At 41.2% G+C, this 17,912-nt stretch overlaps 2 protein-coding genes across 2 annotated transcripts; both read left to right on the forward strand.

The window, feature by feature from the left end:
- The first annotated feature begins 4,727 nt into the window (after positions 1-4,727).
- On the forward strand, positions 4,728-17,912 carry ndst2a (N-deacetylase/N-sulfotransferase (heparan glucosaminyl) 2a). Its single transcript, XM_037674447.1, has 11 exons — positions 4,728-5,887; positions 9,019-9,106; positions 9,232-9,386; positions 9,513-9,698; positions 13,581-13,709; positions 14,611-14,793; positions 15,691-15,787; positions 15,881-16,004; positions 17,304-17,478; positions 17,577-17,747; positions 17,901-17,912. Exons 1-11 carry the CDS (start codon positions 4,814-4,816, stop codon positions 17,910-17,912), a joined length of 2,394 nt encoding a protein of 797 aa, XP_037530375.1. The 5' UTR covers positions 4,728-4,813.
- On the forward strand, positions 16,175-17,056 carry LOC119414273 (histone H2A-like). Its single transcript, XM_037681370.1, has 2 exons — positions 16,175-16,202; positions 16,788-17,056. Exons 1-2 carry the CDS (start codon positions 16,175-16,177, stop codon positions 17,054-17,056), a joined length of 297 nt encoding a protein of 98 aa, XP_037537298.1.

Here is a 17,912-nt window from a genome sequence, read left to right on the forward strand (position 1 = left end):
AATCAATTGAGGGAAGGAAAGTCACAGATACAAGGCGTTTTCTAGCATTCAGGGTTAGACAGGATTTGTTTCTGAAAAAGAAACCCAGTTTAACTTTCAGTTTCTTTACCAAGTTTTCCACATGGAGCTTAAAAGAAAGATGTGAGTCGACCAAGATACCCAAATATTTATAGGAATAAACAAACTCAATTGGGACACCATTTGAGGATAAAATCGGAGGAAGAACTGCTGGAACCAACTTCCTATTTGAAAAAAGCATCCCTTTGGTTTTTTCGGCATTTAGGACAAGTTTGAGGCGAAACAAATCAGTCTGGATGATGTTGAATGCAGATTTCAAAAGCTGGAAAGCCTTATCAACAGTTTTAGCTCGACAATAAACAACTGTGTCATCAGCATAGAAATGTATGGATGCATTAGGGATGTTTTTACCTACATTATGTATGTAGATTGTAAAGAGGGTGGGTCCTAAGACTGAGCCTTGTGGTACACCATTGTTGACTGTTAAATAACTGGAGGAAGTACCATTATGTTGAACACATTGCCTCCGGTTTGAGAGATAGAGAACCAACCAATAGTGTGTTCTGAGAAACCGATTTCTGAGAGTTTATGACACAAGATGTTATGATCCACAGTGTCAAAAGCTTTAGACAGGTCTAAGAAAAGTGCAGCACAATAATCCTTAGCATCCAGTGCTTCAACAACGTCATTAAGAACCTTCAGTGAAGCAGTGGTTGTGCTGTGTTGTTTCCTGAAACCAGATTGATGTGGAGGTAAGATGTTAAATGAGTCCAGGTAATTTTTGATTTGAGAGTTTATCAGTTTTTCTAGAAGCTTGGCTAAAATGCAGAGTTTAGAGATTGGTCGATAGTTGTTCAGTGAGGTGGGGTCACCTCCCTTCAGCAAAGGAAGAACAAAGGCTGTTTTCCAAGCGTCTGGGATGGAGTTTTGTTTTATGGAGAGATTGAAGATGTGGGTCACAGGGACTGTGATGATATGAGCAGCCAGCCTTAAGAAATAAGGTGGAAGTTCATCTGGACCAGCAGATTTTTTAGGATCAAGATCTTTTAACAGTTTATTGACCTCACTGACTGAGAATGGAGAAAAAGAGAAGGTGTGATTAACTGAGGATTGACTTGTAGGAGGGATTTGATTTGTAGAAGTTTGGTTATTAAGTGAAGTGGCTGATTTTCCATTAGTAACTGTGTCAAATAAAGAACTAGAAGCAACAAAATGTTTGTTGAGACAGTTCAGGATCTCGTGCTTATTTGACACAGGAACAGAGTTAACGAGAAGTTGTGATGGGAGGTCAGATGATTGGGGGGTGCCTGAGAGAGATTTGATGGTTTTCCAGAATCTGTTAGGGTCATTTAGATTTTTGGAGGTCTGAGATAAGAAATAGTTGCATTTTGCTGCTTTGACAGCAGTTGTGCATTTATTCCTCATCTGTCGAAAACTCAACCAATCAGTGTCTGAGTCAGATTTTCTCGCTGCAGCCCAAAAAAAATCTGACTTAAGTTAGTTAAGTTCTTATTAAGTTTTCGATCAACAAAGTCCTGTTGAGTACTGAAGTGTATATGTTGTAAAATTTTAATAAAAATGTATAAAAACAAAATAGGTTTTGTAATGTGATTTTTAACCACCCCAAATAATTGATTTATGTGGAAAAAAAGGGGGAAAAAAGAATCAAAATCAAGATAATTTTACTCCTGAGTTTATTACATTATCTGTGGTAATGCGTCAAATTCTCATTTTATATTATTCAAGTTGCGTGTTGTGTAATAATTGGACCCTGGAAAGCAAGTGGTTTATGTAAGATTATTAAAAGCCCCATTAATGATATTTATTCATGTAAACATCTGGCTGCAGCTGTATTTCATGAGCCTGCTAACTCCTCTAGAAACCATAATCTTCGCATTTTTAGCCTTCAGCGAGCCACAACTCCCCATGTCTACTTTAATTCCAGTAAACATTTTATTTGCTGTATGCGTGTACAGTAAATAAATCTGAACACCAAATCTGTGCCGCTCCTTTTGTTTGAGCAGTGTCTCCCCCTAGCGGCGGCTGTGGAACTCTGCGCAGCCGCACAACTTTAACTCGTTACCATGGCAACTCTGTAACTTCATCAAGGAGCCACAGTTACTGAGTTACTGTACACTGTACTGTAAAACCAAGTTGTTTCCTCTGTTCCGAGGAGGAAAAACTGTCCACAAGTACTTATCATGCTAGAAGTACCCAGATATAAATATTTATGTTAGCGATAGAAATGCTAATTGTTAGCTAACAGGTTAAACTTTAAGCTAAAGTTTAGTTTAAGCTAGCTGAAGTTTTACTTTATTGCTACCAGAGCCCTATAAATCTCTGTATCTCTGTATAGGGCTCTGATTGCTACTAATAACCGGTGTTAATGCCAACTACTGTGTTAGTATTTTAATGCACTGTAACATAGGTACGTATGAGTGCAGGGTTTGACAACTTATTTAATAGTATTATATATTTTTAGTTTGTTTTAGTTTAAAAGTTGTCTCTGCGTTAATATGCTTTTTTTTGTAAAGAAAACAAAACGCTGTATGACTTTTGATTTCTGTGCTGAGCAGGTCAGCTTCTGTTAGCACCATCGCACCGCCTTCATTCCTCCTCCTCCTCCTCCTCCTCCAGATTTGGGGCTCCGCTCTCTGTGATCACAACCAAGATGGCTGCCTGAGTGGTGATGCTCCGAAGTGCACTTTAAACTCTCCCTCTTCAGCGCTACTCTCTCCAGTATTCTGATCAGACTGTTTACTGGTTAAGCACAAACTGGTAAGTCACAGCACCGGATGTTATTTTTCATCTTCATCTTCTCCTGTACTGGTCTACAACGGCGTCCTGCCAGTTCAGCTAGTCGCTGTAGCTGTATTTCCTGGTTTTCAGTGCTTGAGGAGTGTTGTGTTCACTGAATACTTCTTGCTAGCGGCGGTGAGTGTACCAGAGGAGAAGAGAAGGGTCTGTTCGGTTCTGTTCGGTTCTGTTCGGTTCACAGCTTCGTAAATGCCGTCGTGCACATCGGCGGTGATGCTCGACGCGTAGTGTTAGCTACATATGCTAATGCTGCTTCGTTACAGAGCTAGCTTTGAACAAACAGGCGGCGGGTTGTGGACTGTCAGATTAATATTATTAATTATTATTATTAAGAGCTCTGCTGCTCTTCAACACGGTGCCTTCGTGTGTTTGTGCACGTGCACCCGCGTGCATGTGCTCTGTGTCCGAGTGTGAGCTGCCATCATTTAGTAAACAAGAACAAGATTGAAAAGCTGTAACAGCTCAGAGCTGCAGCTTGAAGGTGTTTTCTGGAGGACTTGTCTCTCACTTTGGTCCAGTCTTCAGCTGTTGGACAGATGTCCTCACGCTGGACTCCAGAGTACTGTTGGACATGTTCTTTGAGGTTTTATGTTTATTCAATTCAGTTTCAAATCATCACACCTCCACCACTGTGCTTGTAATTTGTTTGTGCTGATTTACTCTTTGGTGATCAGGTCAGCAGCTTTAACTTGGTCTCCTCTGTCCAGAGGATGTTGAGTTCTGTGGTTTAGATTTAGGTGCATGTTCTTTAGGAGAAGAGCTTTTTTCTCTGCAGCTCTTTCAGTCAAGCCACAGCTGTTTGTCTGGTTGTGCTAACTGAGGCCTGGATCATTGCTTTACTGGAATACTCACTTCTGGAGAGTGACAGCTGTCCTACATGATTCATGACTAACTCTTCTCCGTAGAATTGATGACCCCAAATTGTTTGGGATGAACTTTAACCCTTGTCAGGTTGATGATCATCAAAATCGCTAAGTTCTTAGCTGATGTCTTTCCACCTTGGCATTACACACACCTGTGTCTCGAGAGCAACAAATGTGCAGCCGTTCTGCTTTTATGCAGACGATGAGTCGTTTAAACAGCAGCACCTGGCCGATCCTTTCCTCCTCCTTACATCCATTGAGGCAACCTACAGGTGGAGTTAGTAAATGAATCAGTTTTGTAGATGTTCTTGCAGTTTTCCTTGTATTTAAAACAAAGTTTGACTGACATTTATCATCGTTAACATCTCTTCTCTTTCAGATACCTTTTTGAGGTTTTGTTTTTCAGGACGACAATGTTTTCAAGGTGAGACAAAAAAAAACTTAAGACAGAACTTGTTTTCGGGACTCTGGTTGCGTATTACAATGTACAATAACAATGTACTTAATGTACTTAATGTACAGTAATTATTGGTTTAAAACATAAAAATATGCAGAATACATATTTTAAAGTTCTGTGCTAATCCAAAACAACATATTTGATCTTGTTTCTTATATTTCATGAAACTTTTTTTACTGGTTTACATATTTGTTCTTTTATTTCCTCCGCAGAGTGCCCAGATGGGGTTCATCCCTGAAGTTCAGACCACCAGCACTGGTCCTTCCACATCCAGAAAACAACAGGAACATGATAAAAATATACTTATAGAAACACCAGCTCTTGAGTTAATAATAACTGGAAATAAAACTGACCAACTCAGAAGATAGCTGGGCTTCCATTTGGACCTGGTCTTTGTACCATTTCCTTTTTCACCATTTGAAGTTTATTTAGTATTTTTTGCATTTTAGAGCCAAAAGTAAACAGCTGGTAATGGATGATGCTGGTCATGGTGACTTAGTGTAAATGGCTATCCATCCGCTCAGCTCACTGACGGTATTTAATGTCCAATCTTCCTCCTCTGCTTCATTCTCCTGCCACTCCTACTCATCATCCCTGCTCTTCTGGACTTTGAGCTGCTGCCACCTGCTAACCTGCCTCGCCTCCCTCCTCCAACATCATGATGGGCGCAGGCTCGGGTTTGTGGAGGCTTATGCGAGGTGTCCGCCAGCTGGAGCTTCATCGCCTGATTCTGGCACTCATCATCTTCTGCCTGCTCTCCATGGCCTTTCTAGCATACTATGTCTCCAACAGTCCCAAAATCAAGGAGCCCCCACCTTTACCTTTCAGTGACTGTGGTGGAGGTGGGGGGATGCCACAGGGTGTAAGCACTGGTGAAGCTGGTAAGGGGACAGTTGGCCAGAGGTCGCCCCTTTTACTTCCCATGCGTCAGGAACGCCTACAACAAGTAAAGACAGTGGACAGTTCCAGGACCGATCCTGTGGTCCTGGTGTTTGTGGAGAGCATCTATTCCCAGTTGGGTCAAGAAATTATCACGATATTAGAATCAAGTCGCTTCCGCTACCGCACAGAAATCGCTCCTGGTAAGGGTGACATGCCCACTTTAACAGAACTTGACCACGGACGGTACACATTGATAATCTATGAAAATGTGCTGAAGTACGTCAATCTTGACGTGTGGAACCGTGATCTGCTGGACAAGTACTGTCTTGAGTATGGAGTGGGTATCATTGGTTTCTTCAAGGCTACTGAAAACTCCCCTCTCAGTGCCCAGCTGAAAGGTTTCCCCCTCTTTCTTTATTCCCACCTGGAACTCAGGGATTACCGTATAAACCCCACTGCTCCTCTACTTTACATCACCAAGCCCAACCAGGTGGAGCAGGGCTCCCTGCCTGGGGATGATTGGACCATTTTCCAGTCTAACCACTCGACGTATGAACCGGTGCTTCTGGCCTCCACCAAATCCTCCGAGGCTCTGGCTCAGTTTGGACCCAGCCCTCTGCAGACCCTCCATGCTACGGTGGTCCAGGACTTGGGGCTCCATGATGGCATTCAAAAAGTTATATTTGGAAATAACCTTAACTACTGGCTTCACAAGCTGGTGTTTGTAGATACCATCGCCTACCTTACAGGAAAGAGGCTGTGCTTATCATTGGACCGTTACGTCTTGGTGGACGTGGATGATATTTTTGTGGGCAAAGAGGGAACTCGTATGAAGGTGTCTGATGTGGAGGTAAGAAAGTCCTTCCAGCTACGATTGCACAAATGATCAGATCTAAACTTAAAATGCGATCACCTTATGCTGTATAATATTCAGAGGGCAGGTGTTCATGGTTTACATCTGCTTAGCTTATGTTTGTACAGTGCTGAGTTTAAACACCATGGTTGTGTAATAATTAGTCAGTGATAACAGGTATGCTTAAACTAGATTTATTTTAGTTTCATTCTTATGTTTTAAAGTGATTCAAATCGAACCTGAAATGTACAAAACTCAAATCAGATTCCACCATCTTGTTATTTATTAAATAAAAATAAAGCCACATTGAAAGAGCTGTGTGAAAAACGAAGTCCACCAGTGATCCAGCAGCTTGTAGGATCATCTTTAACAGCGTTAACTCTCAGTAGTTGCACTGCTTATGACTCACATGGTTGTGGAGGAATTTTGTCCCACTCCATTTCTTCAGTTCGTTGACGTTTGTAGGTTTTTATTTAGTTTCCCAGTTTGGTCCAAGCTTCAGCTGACAACCTTACATATGATTCTGAAATCCTTCAGTCTACGGAAGAGTTCATGGTTGACTCAATGACTGCAAGGGCATGAACCATAACATCTTGTGTCATAAGCTCAGCAATTGGTTTGTCAGATCACACCATTGGTTGGTTCTCTAACTATCTTTCAGATCGGAGGCCATGTGTTCAACATAATGGTACTTCCTCCAGTTATTTAACACTGGGGGTGAGCAATATGGCTCAAATATAATATATTTCAGAGCATTCTGATGATGACAATAAATTTCATGATATAACAAAAAAAACAATCAGTTATTCATTTGACACAATTAACATGTTGCTTTGCAGTATTATATAAAAACTAAAAAAAACAACAAGGATTAATTTGACTGCAATTACTTTATTTAGTAAAGTATTCAGTCTAAAAGTATAAAAATAAAAAAGATCTTTCTGTTATTTAGATTGAACAAGTCTGCACAAAATATAGATCAATAAATCCTCCACAAAAACTAAAGTGCAGGTGCAGTTCCCAAATAAACTAAATGAAATAAAAGCTTAAGATCTGTTGAGTATAAATGTACAAATATATGCTGCCTTTAAATGAGCTATAACTTCCAGAACTTGTCACAAGGTGATCAGCTGACCCTGAAGCTTGTGGTGTTTCAGCTTCCTCTGTTCCTGCAGGAATGATTCATGCTCTGTCTTTCATCACCTGCTTCTTTTCTTGGTCCATGGACTGTGGAACTCAAGACACACAGCTGAGCTGCACGTTTTGTTTTTAGCTTTTTAGCTAGCTAGTATTGCATGCAGCTAATTAGCATTACACCAGTACTGACAAGTGGGGTGTGGGGGGAGCAGTTTGGTTCGGTAGTTCGGTGCGCTTGGTTCTGTTAATGGGGCAGGGCGCCCCACTTGTATAATGGTTGGTAGGGGAAGCACTGACGTATTTACGTCATGAAATTAGCATATCATGATATAATTTATTTTCCCGGGCAAGCTTTCTTTTTACCAGTATTATCGTGAAAGATAGGATATGGCCCAGCCCTATTTAACAGTCAACAATGGTGTACCACAAGGCTCAGTCTTAGGACCCACCCTCTTTACAATCTACATAGGTAATGTAGGTCAGAGCATCCCTGATGCATCCATACATTTCTATGCTGACGACAGTTGTTTATTGTGGAGCTAAAACAGCTGTTAAGGCTTTCCAGCTTTTGCAATTTGCTTTCGACATCATCCAGACAGATTTGTTTGACCTCAAACTTGTCTTAAATGCCGATAAAACCAAAGGGATGCTTTTGTCAAACAGGAAGTCGGTCCCAGCAGTTCTTCCTCTGATTTTATCCTCAAATGGTGTCCCTATTGAGTTTGTCGATTCCTATAAATATTTGTGTATCTTGGTCGACTCGCATCTCTCGTAAGCTCCATGTGGAAAACTTGGTAAAGAAACTGAAAGTTAAACTGGGTTTCTTTTTCAGAAACAGATCCTGTCTAACCCTGAATGCAAGGAAACCCCTTGTAACTGTGACTTTCCTTCCCTCCATTGATTACGGTGACATTATTTACATGAACGCTCCTACAAGAACCCTGCAGATGTTGGATGCTGTCTATCATGGTGCACTAAGATTCATAACTGGCTGTGATTATCGTACCCACCACTGCACCCAGTATTCACTGGTTAACTGGTCATCATTAACTTCACGCAGACTCTCTCACTGGTACATTTTCATCTTTAAATCACTTCTTGGTCTGCTGCCTTCATACATCTCCTACATGTCTCTGCATGAGTGCAGCTACAGCGTGCGCTCTCAGGACATTATTACCTGCAGTGTTCCCTCATTGAGAACTGAACTAGACAAAAGGATCTTCTCCTACTCTGCTCCTGTTTCCTGGAATATCTTACAAAAAGATTTGAAGCTCTTGATCAGGATCTGCCAGAATCAGTCTGGCCTTGTTCACTGACCTCTGTGTTCACATGGTATTCTTGCTGGTATGCTTTTTTTAATCTCAAAATATCCTGGTGCTGCTGTGCATGGTAAACATTTTCATTTTGGGCTCATCGGCAATGGAACAGGTATTCTTTGCAACCTTTCAAAATAAACCTACTTATTAAATCTTTCGGAGAGGAGGGGTGGGGGTCTGTCCAAACACTGAACACTTCAAACTGTCAAAACTCCTGTTTTTACAAACACTGACTGGTTAGTAAGTAGTATTTGATCAGCTACACCTGGCTGCTGCTGTTCCTCTTAAATCCTGTGGAAGCACCATGGTGGAGTTAGTTTTCTACTCCTCTGTTCCATTTTGGCTTCATTGTTGTGTAGTAAACATGGACCTGCTGTAATCTGGGGTTTTTTGCACTTGAAGTTGAATTTTACATAATTTTATAATCTGAGAAATCGTTTATTATGTCCTGATGTGTAAAACCCTAGAATGAAGGACTTTTATTTTCCCACGACTACATCGTTGTGTTGCCAGATTGTGTTGTTTAGGTTTACTTTCACAAAATACAGTATTACACAATTTATATACTTCAACGTGTTATTTCACCAAGGTTTAATTTTAGCATCACGGATCTGAAAGAACTTCATCTCGTCACAGTGTTTTAGTTGTTTTAATTGTTTGTTTTTTCCTTTACAGGCTTTGCTCAGTATTCAAAATAAGATGAGGGCACTGGTGTCTAATTTCACCTTCAACTTGGGATTTTCAGGGAAGTTTTATCACACAGGTATGGATCGTCTTCAGGATTGTTTTCTGCAACAACCGTTAAAACCGTGCACATTTGAGTGGAAGTAATGTTCGGTGTGAATGGTATCCTGTAACGACTTATCTGACCTGCGCTTATCACTTCAGGTACTGATGAGGAGGATCGTGGAGACGACATGCTGCTGCAGCACAGGAAGGAGTTCTGGTGGTTCCCTCACATGTGGAGCCACATGCAGCCTCATCTATTTCACAATGTCAGCGTTTTGGCTGAGCAGATGAAGCTCAACAAGATATTTGCTCAGGTTGGAAGAGATTAAATGTATTACCTTTGTTTTGTATTCCTACACTGTGAGGCTCGCCTTTATTCTTTCATGTTCTGATAGGTTTCTTTTTGCCTGACCTGCATCATGTCTGAACACTGTTTCCAGGAGCATGGTATCCCAATAGATATGGGCTATGCGATCGCGCCGCACCACTCGGGGGTCTATCCTGTTCACAGCCAGCTGTACGAAGCGTGGAAGTCTGTGTGGGGGATCAAGGTGACCAGCACTGAAGAATACCCCCACCTGAGGCCTGCACGTTACCGCCGCGGCTTCATTCATAATGGGATCCAGGTCAGTAAACACTACTTTATTTCTTTGATCATCCATCCATCCATTATCTTTTACCCGCTTCTTCCATTTTGGGTCACGGGGGTCGCTGGTGCCCATGTCCAGCAATCACTGTGCGAGGGGCGGGGTACATCCTGGACGGGTCACAAGTCCATCACAGGGCCACATAGAGACAAACGAGACAAACAACCATTCACTCTCTCACTCACACCTAGGGACAAGGTGTCCCTAGGTCATGAAGGACCCCACCCACCCAGCACACACACTTTTTGCCCCACTCCCCTCAGGAAGGAGGTTGAGGAGCATTAAGTGCAGAACCACTAGACTGAGGAACAGCTTCTACCCTGAGGCTGTTAGACTCATGAATCTCTAACTAGAATAATCACTGTGAAAAACCATATCATGTTGCTGCTGATCTGTTTCATGTTGCTGCTGATCTGTTTCAATGTTGATGTGTTCATGCGTGCACATCTGCTCACAGACTCATGTTCATGTTTGTGCTGATGTTCAATGTTTTTATGTTATGAGTGCTTAGTGTATATTTAGTTGATGTTTTTCTTAGTTCATATCTTAGATGTTATTACTGTTTTTCTTAGACATTTTATTGTTGGATGTAACTGGGACCCTGTGTACATAATTTCGCTCCACCACATGTACCACATGAGGTGCGAATGACAATAAAGAAACTCTGACTCTGACTCTGACAAGTTAGAGTTACCAATCAGACTAACATACATGTTTTTGGTCTGTGGGAGGAAACCGGAGTACCCGGAGAAAACCCACGCATGCACGGAGAGAACATGCAAACTCCACCCAGAAAGGCCCCTGGACCGGGGTTTGAACCAAGGACCTGCTCGCTGAGAGGCAGCAGCTCTACCAGTTGCGCCACCGTGCTGCTTTCTTTGATCATATTAAGAATAATTCTGTCCGTAAACCTTTCTGTTCTTGATCACGTGTTTGTTGGCAAAATGAGTCAGAATGAGGAATTTTTCAATTCTGAGTTATTTTTAAATTTTCCATCTCAAACGTTCAAATCGTTTAGTAAAGTTTGTTGAAATTTGGTGATTTCTCACCTGGCAACAAACTTGATGAGTATGAGACAGTGCTGTTTGAAAACTTGATTTTAATTGGTTTGGAGTGACATCATCTGTAATTCCAGCCCTTTATTTTAAAAAAGGGGATCCCCAAGCTATACAGTGAATCCAAATATTATATGAAGGGATTTCCAGGCGCTACAGCAGCCAGCCGGCAGAGGGATATGGTCAATTCCATAGGAAATTATAAGGATTATAAGCCAAAGGAATATTTCTGAAGGTACTCCTGTTAGAAAACTTCAGTTTAAAGGTACTGTAGATTAGTGAATTTATAATCTCTTATTAGTTACTGGGATCACTAGATGGTGTTTTTATGGACTCATTTTTATGCAAATTTCATTTAGGACCAAAACAAATGTTTTCACTTATTTTGCACTGCAGCTGGTGCCCGTTGTGACTCATCACCAGAACGGCTCACATTTTGATCAGGAGGTTTTTACAACACATCTCTGATAGCAATCACACAGAGATGTGTGTTTTTGCTAGTTTGCTTTTTAAGGACGAGTATTTTCCATTTATTCTTTTCTTGATTTTTTTCCCTTGTTGAGACATTTGACTTGTCAGTAAATGTGAACTCTAAGCTGAACGAGCTGTTGTACACCCTGATCATCTTAGGTCCAACCATCACCATCCATTTCCAGCAACCAAGCCTCAAAAAAATAAAATCACGCAAGTCTATTATAATTTAGTTAGATGCTTTAGTAACTAACAAAAATAAATAAATATCCTAAATATCACCAATTTGTTGATTAAAACTACTACTTAAACATATTAAAATGTAACAATATGTACTCTGGTATCATTTTTAGATAACGCAAGACGTATATCTTCAGCAAAACATAAATAAATCACTAAATAAAGCATACTTGCCCTGTTTATTCATATTTTACAGTCCAATTTATTAGATAATTAACAAAAAACATCCTTGTTACAATAAATGAGCCTACAGTTTTCATAGCATCCTGACCAAGTGACGTTGCTCTGATTAAATGAGCGCCATGCTGCGGGCCTCGGTCAGAACTCTGGCTGCGGCCTTGTGGTAAAAACTGTTTGCACAACTAAACAAACCAACTTGTGTCTTTGTAACGTTATCAGTAAATGTTGTGGCAGTTCCTCTTGTGGAGCTCCTGTCCGTCAGCATGGTACGTCAGATGACATGGAGTACATTGACTGGTGCGTGGCGCGACCTTTCCTCTGCTCTCCTCCACACACTGAGGCTGCGTGCTCATCTGGAACATGGATTTGCTGAGATGAGCTTTTACACGTGTTGATTTTTAATCTCCAACAGAGCAGAGCAGCAAAACCAGCTTCTGTCTTACCACGTCTAATAAAAATAATAATAATTATTACACCACTCGAATAAGTCATATGAGAAATTATATATAATTGTGCAGAGGTTTGGACAGCTCCACAACTTTTTATTTTTTAACTTATAAGATGTTATTTGACTTGTAAAGCATATAATTTGTGGTGAAAATAATTTCAGCTGATAATTGAAAACATTAAATCTCTAATTTAATCTTAGTTAACCCCTGACCTAAGTGAAGTTATTGGTTCAGTTGTACAGTTTTAAACCTGCGAGTAAGAACAGACGTTCACAATGCTGCTTTTGTTATGTACTGTAGTTCCAAAAGCCCGTTGTGTGATCATACAGATGACATAATCACTTTCACCCTGACCCTCACATAGCTGCCCATTACATGTCTTTCTTGGGGGGGGGGGGTTCTCTTGACTCAATGAGACTACTTGTATAAATAAAGGTACAAATAAAAATCTGACCAATGAAATTACTGAACAGGTCACAGTGGATCAAATGAAACTTGGTTACATTGGTCCACTGTGGAGGAGGGGGGACTTTGTTTCCTCCCCTCCCTGTTGTGGCCCATGGAGGGGGGGAAGTATTTGCAGCCACTTGAAATAAGTGTGAATCGTGCATAAGCTGTCCTCCGTCCTGCGCAGTGCACAGGAGGAAAGAGACAATAATGATCAAGGACTTCCTGGTAGGCTACTGTATATACATGTTTTTTTAACCAGCCGTGTTACAGGGACTGTTCAGAAAAAAAAACAAAAAAACATTTACTCTACATATTTGTGTATGTTACCAGTAATTAAAAGTTTAAAAAAATCTTTCTGTGTAAATATCTCGTTACAACGTGGACACTGTGGCTTATAGACAAGTGTAGCCTATATATGTACAATATTTATTTATTTATTTATTTATTATTTAGTGGGCATGGCTTATATTCAGGTGCGCTCAGTAGAGCATTAAAAGTTTACTCGAGTAATCTACACATCGATTGCTAGGACATCTATCGAGGTTAAAAATGTAACGTTGAGTATCTGTAGTGACGTCATATTATGTGACCACCGTATGACCGTAGGGGGCGGTGTTGCACTGTTGCAGGTCACAGAGTATGGTGTAACACAGGGTCCAATCCACCGAACCAGAACCAGTTTCGGTTTAAGTTTCGTTTTTGACGTGCTGCGTTTCTTCACGTTTGCAGTTTAATAATAATAACTAATAGTTTAGTTTTTCCTGTGACTTGTTTGCAGTAGGAGCATAATATACGCTCCCAATGTTTTGTTGGTCTTTTTTTTTGTAAATAATTACCTTTTTTTGCGGTTTTATTTATTTATTTATTTTTGTATCTTGAGATCTATGACGTCATCAAATACTCGAGTTCTACTCGGGTTTTATTATGTTAATGTCGAGTTTAAAAATTATATACTCGTTCAACCCCTAGCGCTCAGTAGTCCATAAATTATGGTTAGCTCTCCTTTTGTGTTGCAGGTGTTGCCCAGGCAGACTTGTGGTCTGTTCACCCACACCATCTTCTACAACGAGTACCCCGGAGGCTCAAAGGAGCTGGACAAGAGCATCCGAGGAGGAGAACTCTTCCTCACTGTTCTCCTAAACCCTGTAAGAAACGTTCCTACACTCCATGTGTTCAGACAGGGTTTGGTCATAGAGGTGCTAAGATACGAACTAACAGAAACCACCTGGGCTCTGTGTAGCCCGTACGTCTGTAAACTTTCTTTTGTCCCTCCTGTAACTTATGATCTGCTCAAGATATTTAAAAAAAAACTCACGTACTTATGAATCATCACTAGACGGAGTATTGCGTAACTTTTTCATCACCCCAGCTCCAAGGTCAAGGTCACAAATCAAGGTCAAAGGCCATACAAGGTCTTTGCTTGTCCCACTCATAACTTCTGATGTGCTTAAGATAATCTTCTAAAACTTGATACACATTTGTACCATCACTAGCTACTGTCTCTTAACCTTTTCATCACCTCAGGTGTAAGGTCAAGGTCATCAGTCAAGGTCAAATGTTGTACAACGTCTTTGATAGTTTGGTCTACGTATTCTATAGATTGCTATATTGTTGTATTATAGTTTGTTGATGGGCACTTAATGTGCAGTATTCTTGTTGATTCTGAAATTCCTGCTGTTTAAGTCTTATTTTCACCTTTTTACCTCCACCAAGGAGGTTATGTTTGTCTGGTCTGTCTACAAGATTACTCAAAAAGTTATGAATGGATTTTCATGACATTTTCAGGAAATGTTGATTGTCACAAAGAACAAATGGTTAAATTTTGGTGGTGATCTGGATTACCTTCTGGATCCAGGAATTTCTTAAAGGACTCTTGTCTGTCTGTGCACGTTAGTGCCTGAGTGACCCTATGGTCTTGGCGGAGGTGTGCGCTCTGCGAGGGCTTCTCGTTGTATCCCATGACATTTCTGCATACTGTTTGTGTAAATGAGCGCTCTCTTTCCTGATTTTAACCCACCTCTCATTCACCGGGCCTGTTCTCTACAGATAAGCATCTTTATGACTCATCTGTCTAACTACGGCAACGATCGCCTCGGTCTGTACACCTTTGAGTCTTTGGTGAAGTTCATCCAGTGTTGGACCAACCTCAGGCTGCAGACGCTGCCCCCTGTCCAGCTCGCTGAAAAATACTTCCAGATTTTCTCAGAGGAAAGAACCCCACTCTGGCAGGTAGGCACAAATAAAATAAAAAATTAATGTTCATATACCAGAATACGTGACCCGTGCTGACAAAGGCAGTCAGGATGAGCCCAGACTGCAATGCAAAAACACGTGAAAGTACTGATTGTTTTTGTTAAGATTTGCGTAAAATTAAGTCCATAAAGACGCTATCCGGTGATCCATTTAACTAAAACAGCAGATAATATTCCTAATCTACCTTTAGTTCAAAGTTTTCTAAAAGGTATGTGTCCTGATGCTGCTCTATAATCCATGCAGATGAACCTAACAAGGTTGAGTCAAGTCCTCTGGACGGATTCTTTTTGTTGAAACGATTCGTCTTTAATCCAAAAGACTTCTTCAGTCTGAGGAGCTGCAACAGACTCAGTGTTTCAAGCAGCACCTTCTCACAGTGGATCAACCAGTTTGCTGCTGACATCCAGAACTAGTTGTTCACATGCATGTATAAAAATGCTTTTGAATAAAAGATGAAACATTTCAACAAAGAAGAATCCGTCCAGATGGCCTGACTCACCCTCGTTAGACTAAAAGATATGGCTACATTAATGACCCTTTTAATTTGAATCCTTGACATTTACGCTGCCGCCATTCCCTCTTTTTAAATTTAAAAAGGCCTGGAATTTACAAATCTGGCTGGATTTCCAGATGACATCACACCAGACCAATAAAAAGTCCATTTTCAAACCGGCGCTCTCGTAAACACGACTGGCTTGTTGCCAGGCCAGGTGCTGAATTGCCAAATTTCAACTAATTACCTAATATTTTGAAACTTTACAGATGGAGAATATGAAAATAACAAAACTTAATGTTGAAAATTTGTCATTTTGACTAATTTTACTAGCCACACATGCTTTATTCATGTCACACTAAACTAGAATATTTTTGCAGAACCCTTGTCACGACAAGAGACATAAAGACATTTGGTCCAAAGAAAAGACCTGTGACAGACTCCCCAAATTCCTCATCATCGGACCACAGAAAACAGGTACTACCATCCTGTCTCCAGCTCTTTTTCTGTTAACTTTTTATCATCCCTGTATGTTTTCATTATCATAAATGTCTCATCCTTACTCTAAAGGCACCACAGCACTTCATTCATTCCTGAGCCTCCACCCAGCAATTACCAGCTCCTTCCCCAGCCCCACCACCTTTGAAGAGATCCAGTTCTTTAATGGAGCGAACTACGAAAATGGGATTGACTGGTAAAAATGACCACACGCACACAGTACACATCCTTCAGTTTCTCTTTATATTATATCAGCAGGTGATTGTGGTTGCTTTAAGGAACATTTCAGAACCAACAATCTGGATCAGAACCACGCCAACCCTGTAAATGTAAAACGAGTTGGAGCTGCGACCGCGGCCCTCAGCGATGAGTCGGCTGAGAGTGTTGTGTTCAGGTCTGGGCTTGTCCAGCATATTTTTGGGAGCAGTCGGTTGCTTCTGTTGGCATGCCTCGATCCTCACATGCAACTAGTGGCCTGCAAAAGTATTCACCCCTTTGGTGTTCTCTCTACATTTGACTGTTTTACAACCTGGAGCTTAAGTAGATTTCCAATTAGATTTTAGTTAATGGACCTATGCAAAATATTGTAAATTAAAATAAATAAATAAATAAATAAGTAAATAATAAATAAATAAATTTTCAGGTACGTCTTCTTTCTCTTGGTCCATCAATATTCTAGAATTTCACCAGTCAAGGTGTCTGCATGTTGGAGTAGCCTTGTTGCATTGATTCTAGGATATTGTTTTGGAAACTTTTATTCCTCTTTTTCTGGATGTAAATCACCTTTTTTGGATGATTGTTTCCTCTGGTATTGGACGCTGTGCAGCTGGAAGGATTTTTTCTGAAACTTTTTATTTTTGCACATTTATTATGAAGCGTAACCATAACAACTAGGTGGTTTTATACAACCAGGAGCAGCTGATTAACATCTCAAAAGCTCAAATAATACTTCCAACTACAGCCCCACATCCCAAATGAGTTGAAAAGAGGCGCCACGGATGCATTCCCATCTACCAGGCAGCAGTGCTCGAGTACCTGATCGCCAAGATCTTGGAGCTGGCGGGAAACGTGGCTCCTGACAACAAGAAGACCAGGATCATTCCCCGACACCTGCAGCTGACAGTCCGCAATGATGAGGAGCTCAACAAGCTGCTGGGAAGAGTGACCATTGCTCAGGGAGGAGTTCTGCCCAGCATGCATGTGGTCTTGTTGCCCAAGAAGGCCGAGAAACCCGTCAAGTCCAAATAGAAGGATCAACATCTGCAACCGTTTTTTGTTTTTTTTCAGATCCCAGTGTCTGTTGATGTAAAACAGCCCCACAGCATGATGCTGCCTTCACCATGCTTCACTGAGGGGATGTGTTCTCTGCTTGATCAGACATGATGATCAGTCTTCAGTAACTCTTTGGCAAACTCCAGATGTTGTGCTTTAACTTCTTGTCAGGCAATGTCTTTGTACTGTCCCCTCCTCCATGAATGTCCTTTTGTTTTGTCAGGTACATGGAGTTCTTCCCGTTTCCCTCCAACATCAGCACAGACTACATGTTTGAGAAGAGTGCCAGCTACTTTGACTCAGAAGTGGCCCCTAAACAAGCCGCAGCCCTGCTGCCCAAAGCTAAAATCCTGGCTGTCCTCATCAACCCATCCGACAGAGCTTATTCCTGGTATCAGGTAAGTCATCTCATCTGCTTTGCTTTCAACACTGCACATATTTTGATCTGAGTTAGGTTTTTAATGTTTCTCTTCCATGTGTGTGTTGATGAACACAGCACCAACGGGCCCACCAGGACCCAGCAGCACTCAACAACACTTTCCATGCAGTAATGACGGCAGGCCCCTCAGCTCCCAGAGTCTTACTGGGTCTTCAGAGACGCTGCCTTTATCCTGGAGTCTATGCTGCTCACCTGGAGCGCTGGCTGCAGTACTACCAGCCCAGCCAGGTAACACTAACTAGAGCTGCTAAGGTGAATCAGTGTGCAGTCTGACTCTTGTTTCTCAGTCCACAGCAGGTTTCCATCCACATCCTTTTACTTCACATCAAAAAGAGGCTGTTCTCTGTGTTCAAAGCTTTTCACTGTCTCCACACTCTGAAGTTTAAAAACTGA

The sequence above is a fragment of the Nematolebias whitei genome, chromosome 1, assembly GCF_014905685.2.
Source record: "Nematolebias whitei isolate Nwh7 chromosome 1, NemWhi1, whole genome shotgun sequence".
Lineage (NCBI taxonomy): Eukaryota > Metazoa > Chordata > Actinopteri > Cyprinodontiformes > Rivulidae > Nematolebias > Nematolebias whitei.

Coding starts and splice junctions, on each gene's coding strand:
- ndst2a (XM_037674447.1), top strand. CDS start 4,814: ATGATGGGCGCAGGCTCGGGTTTGTGGAGGCTTATGCGAGGTGTCCGC. Junction 13,710..14,610: donor TCACTGTTCTCCTAAACCCT/GTAAGAAACGTT, acceptor TGTTCTCTACAG/ATAAGCATCTTTATGACTCA. Junction 15,788..15,880: donor CATCGGACCACAGAAAACAG/GTACTACCATCC, acceptor CTTACTCTAAAG/GCACCACAGCACTTCATTCA.
- LOC119414273 (XM_037681370.1), top strand. CDS start 16,175: ATGAGTCGGCTGAGAGTGTTGTGTTCAG. Junction 16,203..16,787: donor GCTGAGAGTGTTGTGTTCAG/GTCTGGGCTTGT, acceptor ATCCCAAATGAG/TTGAAAAGAGGCGCCACGGA.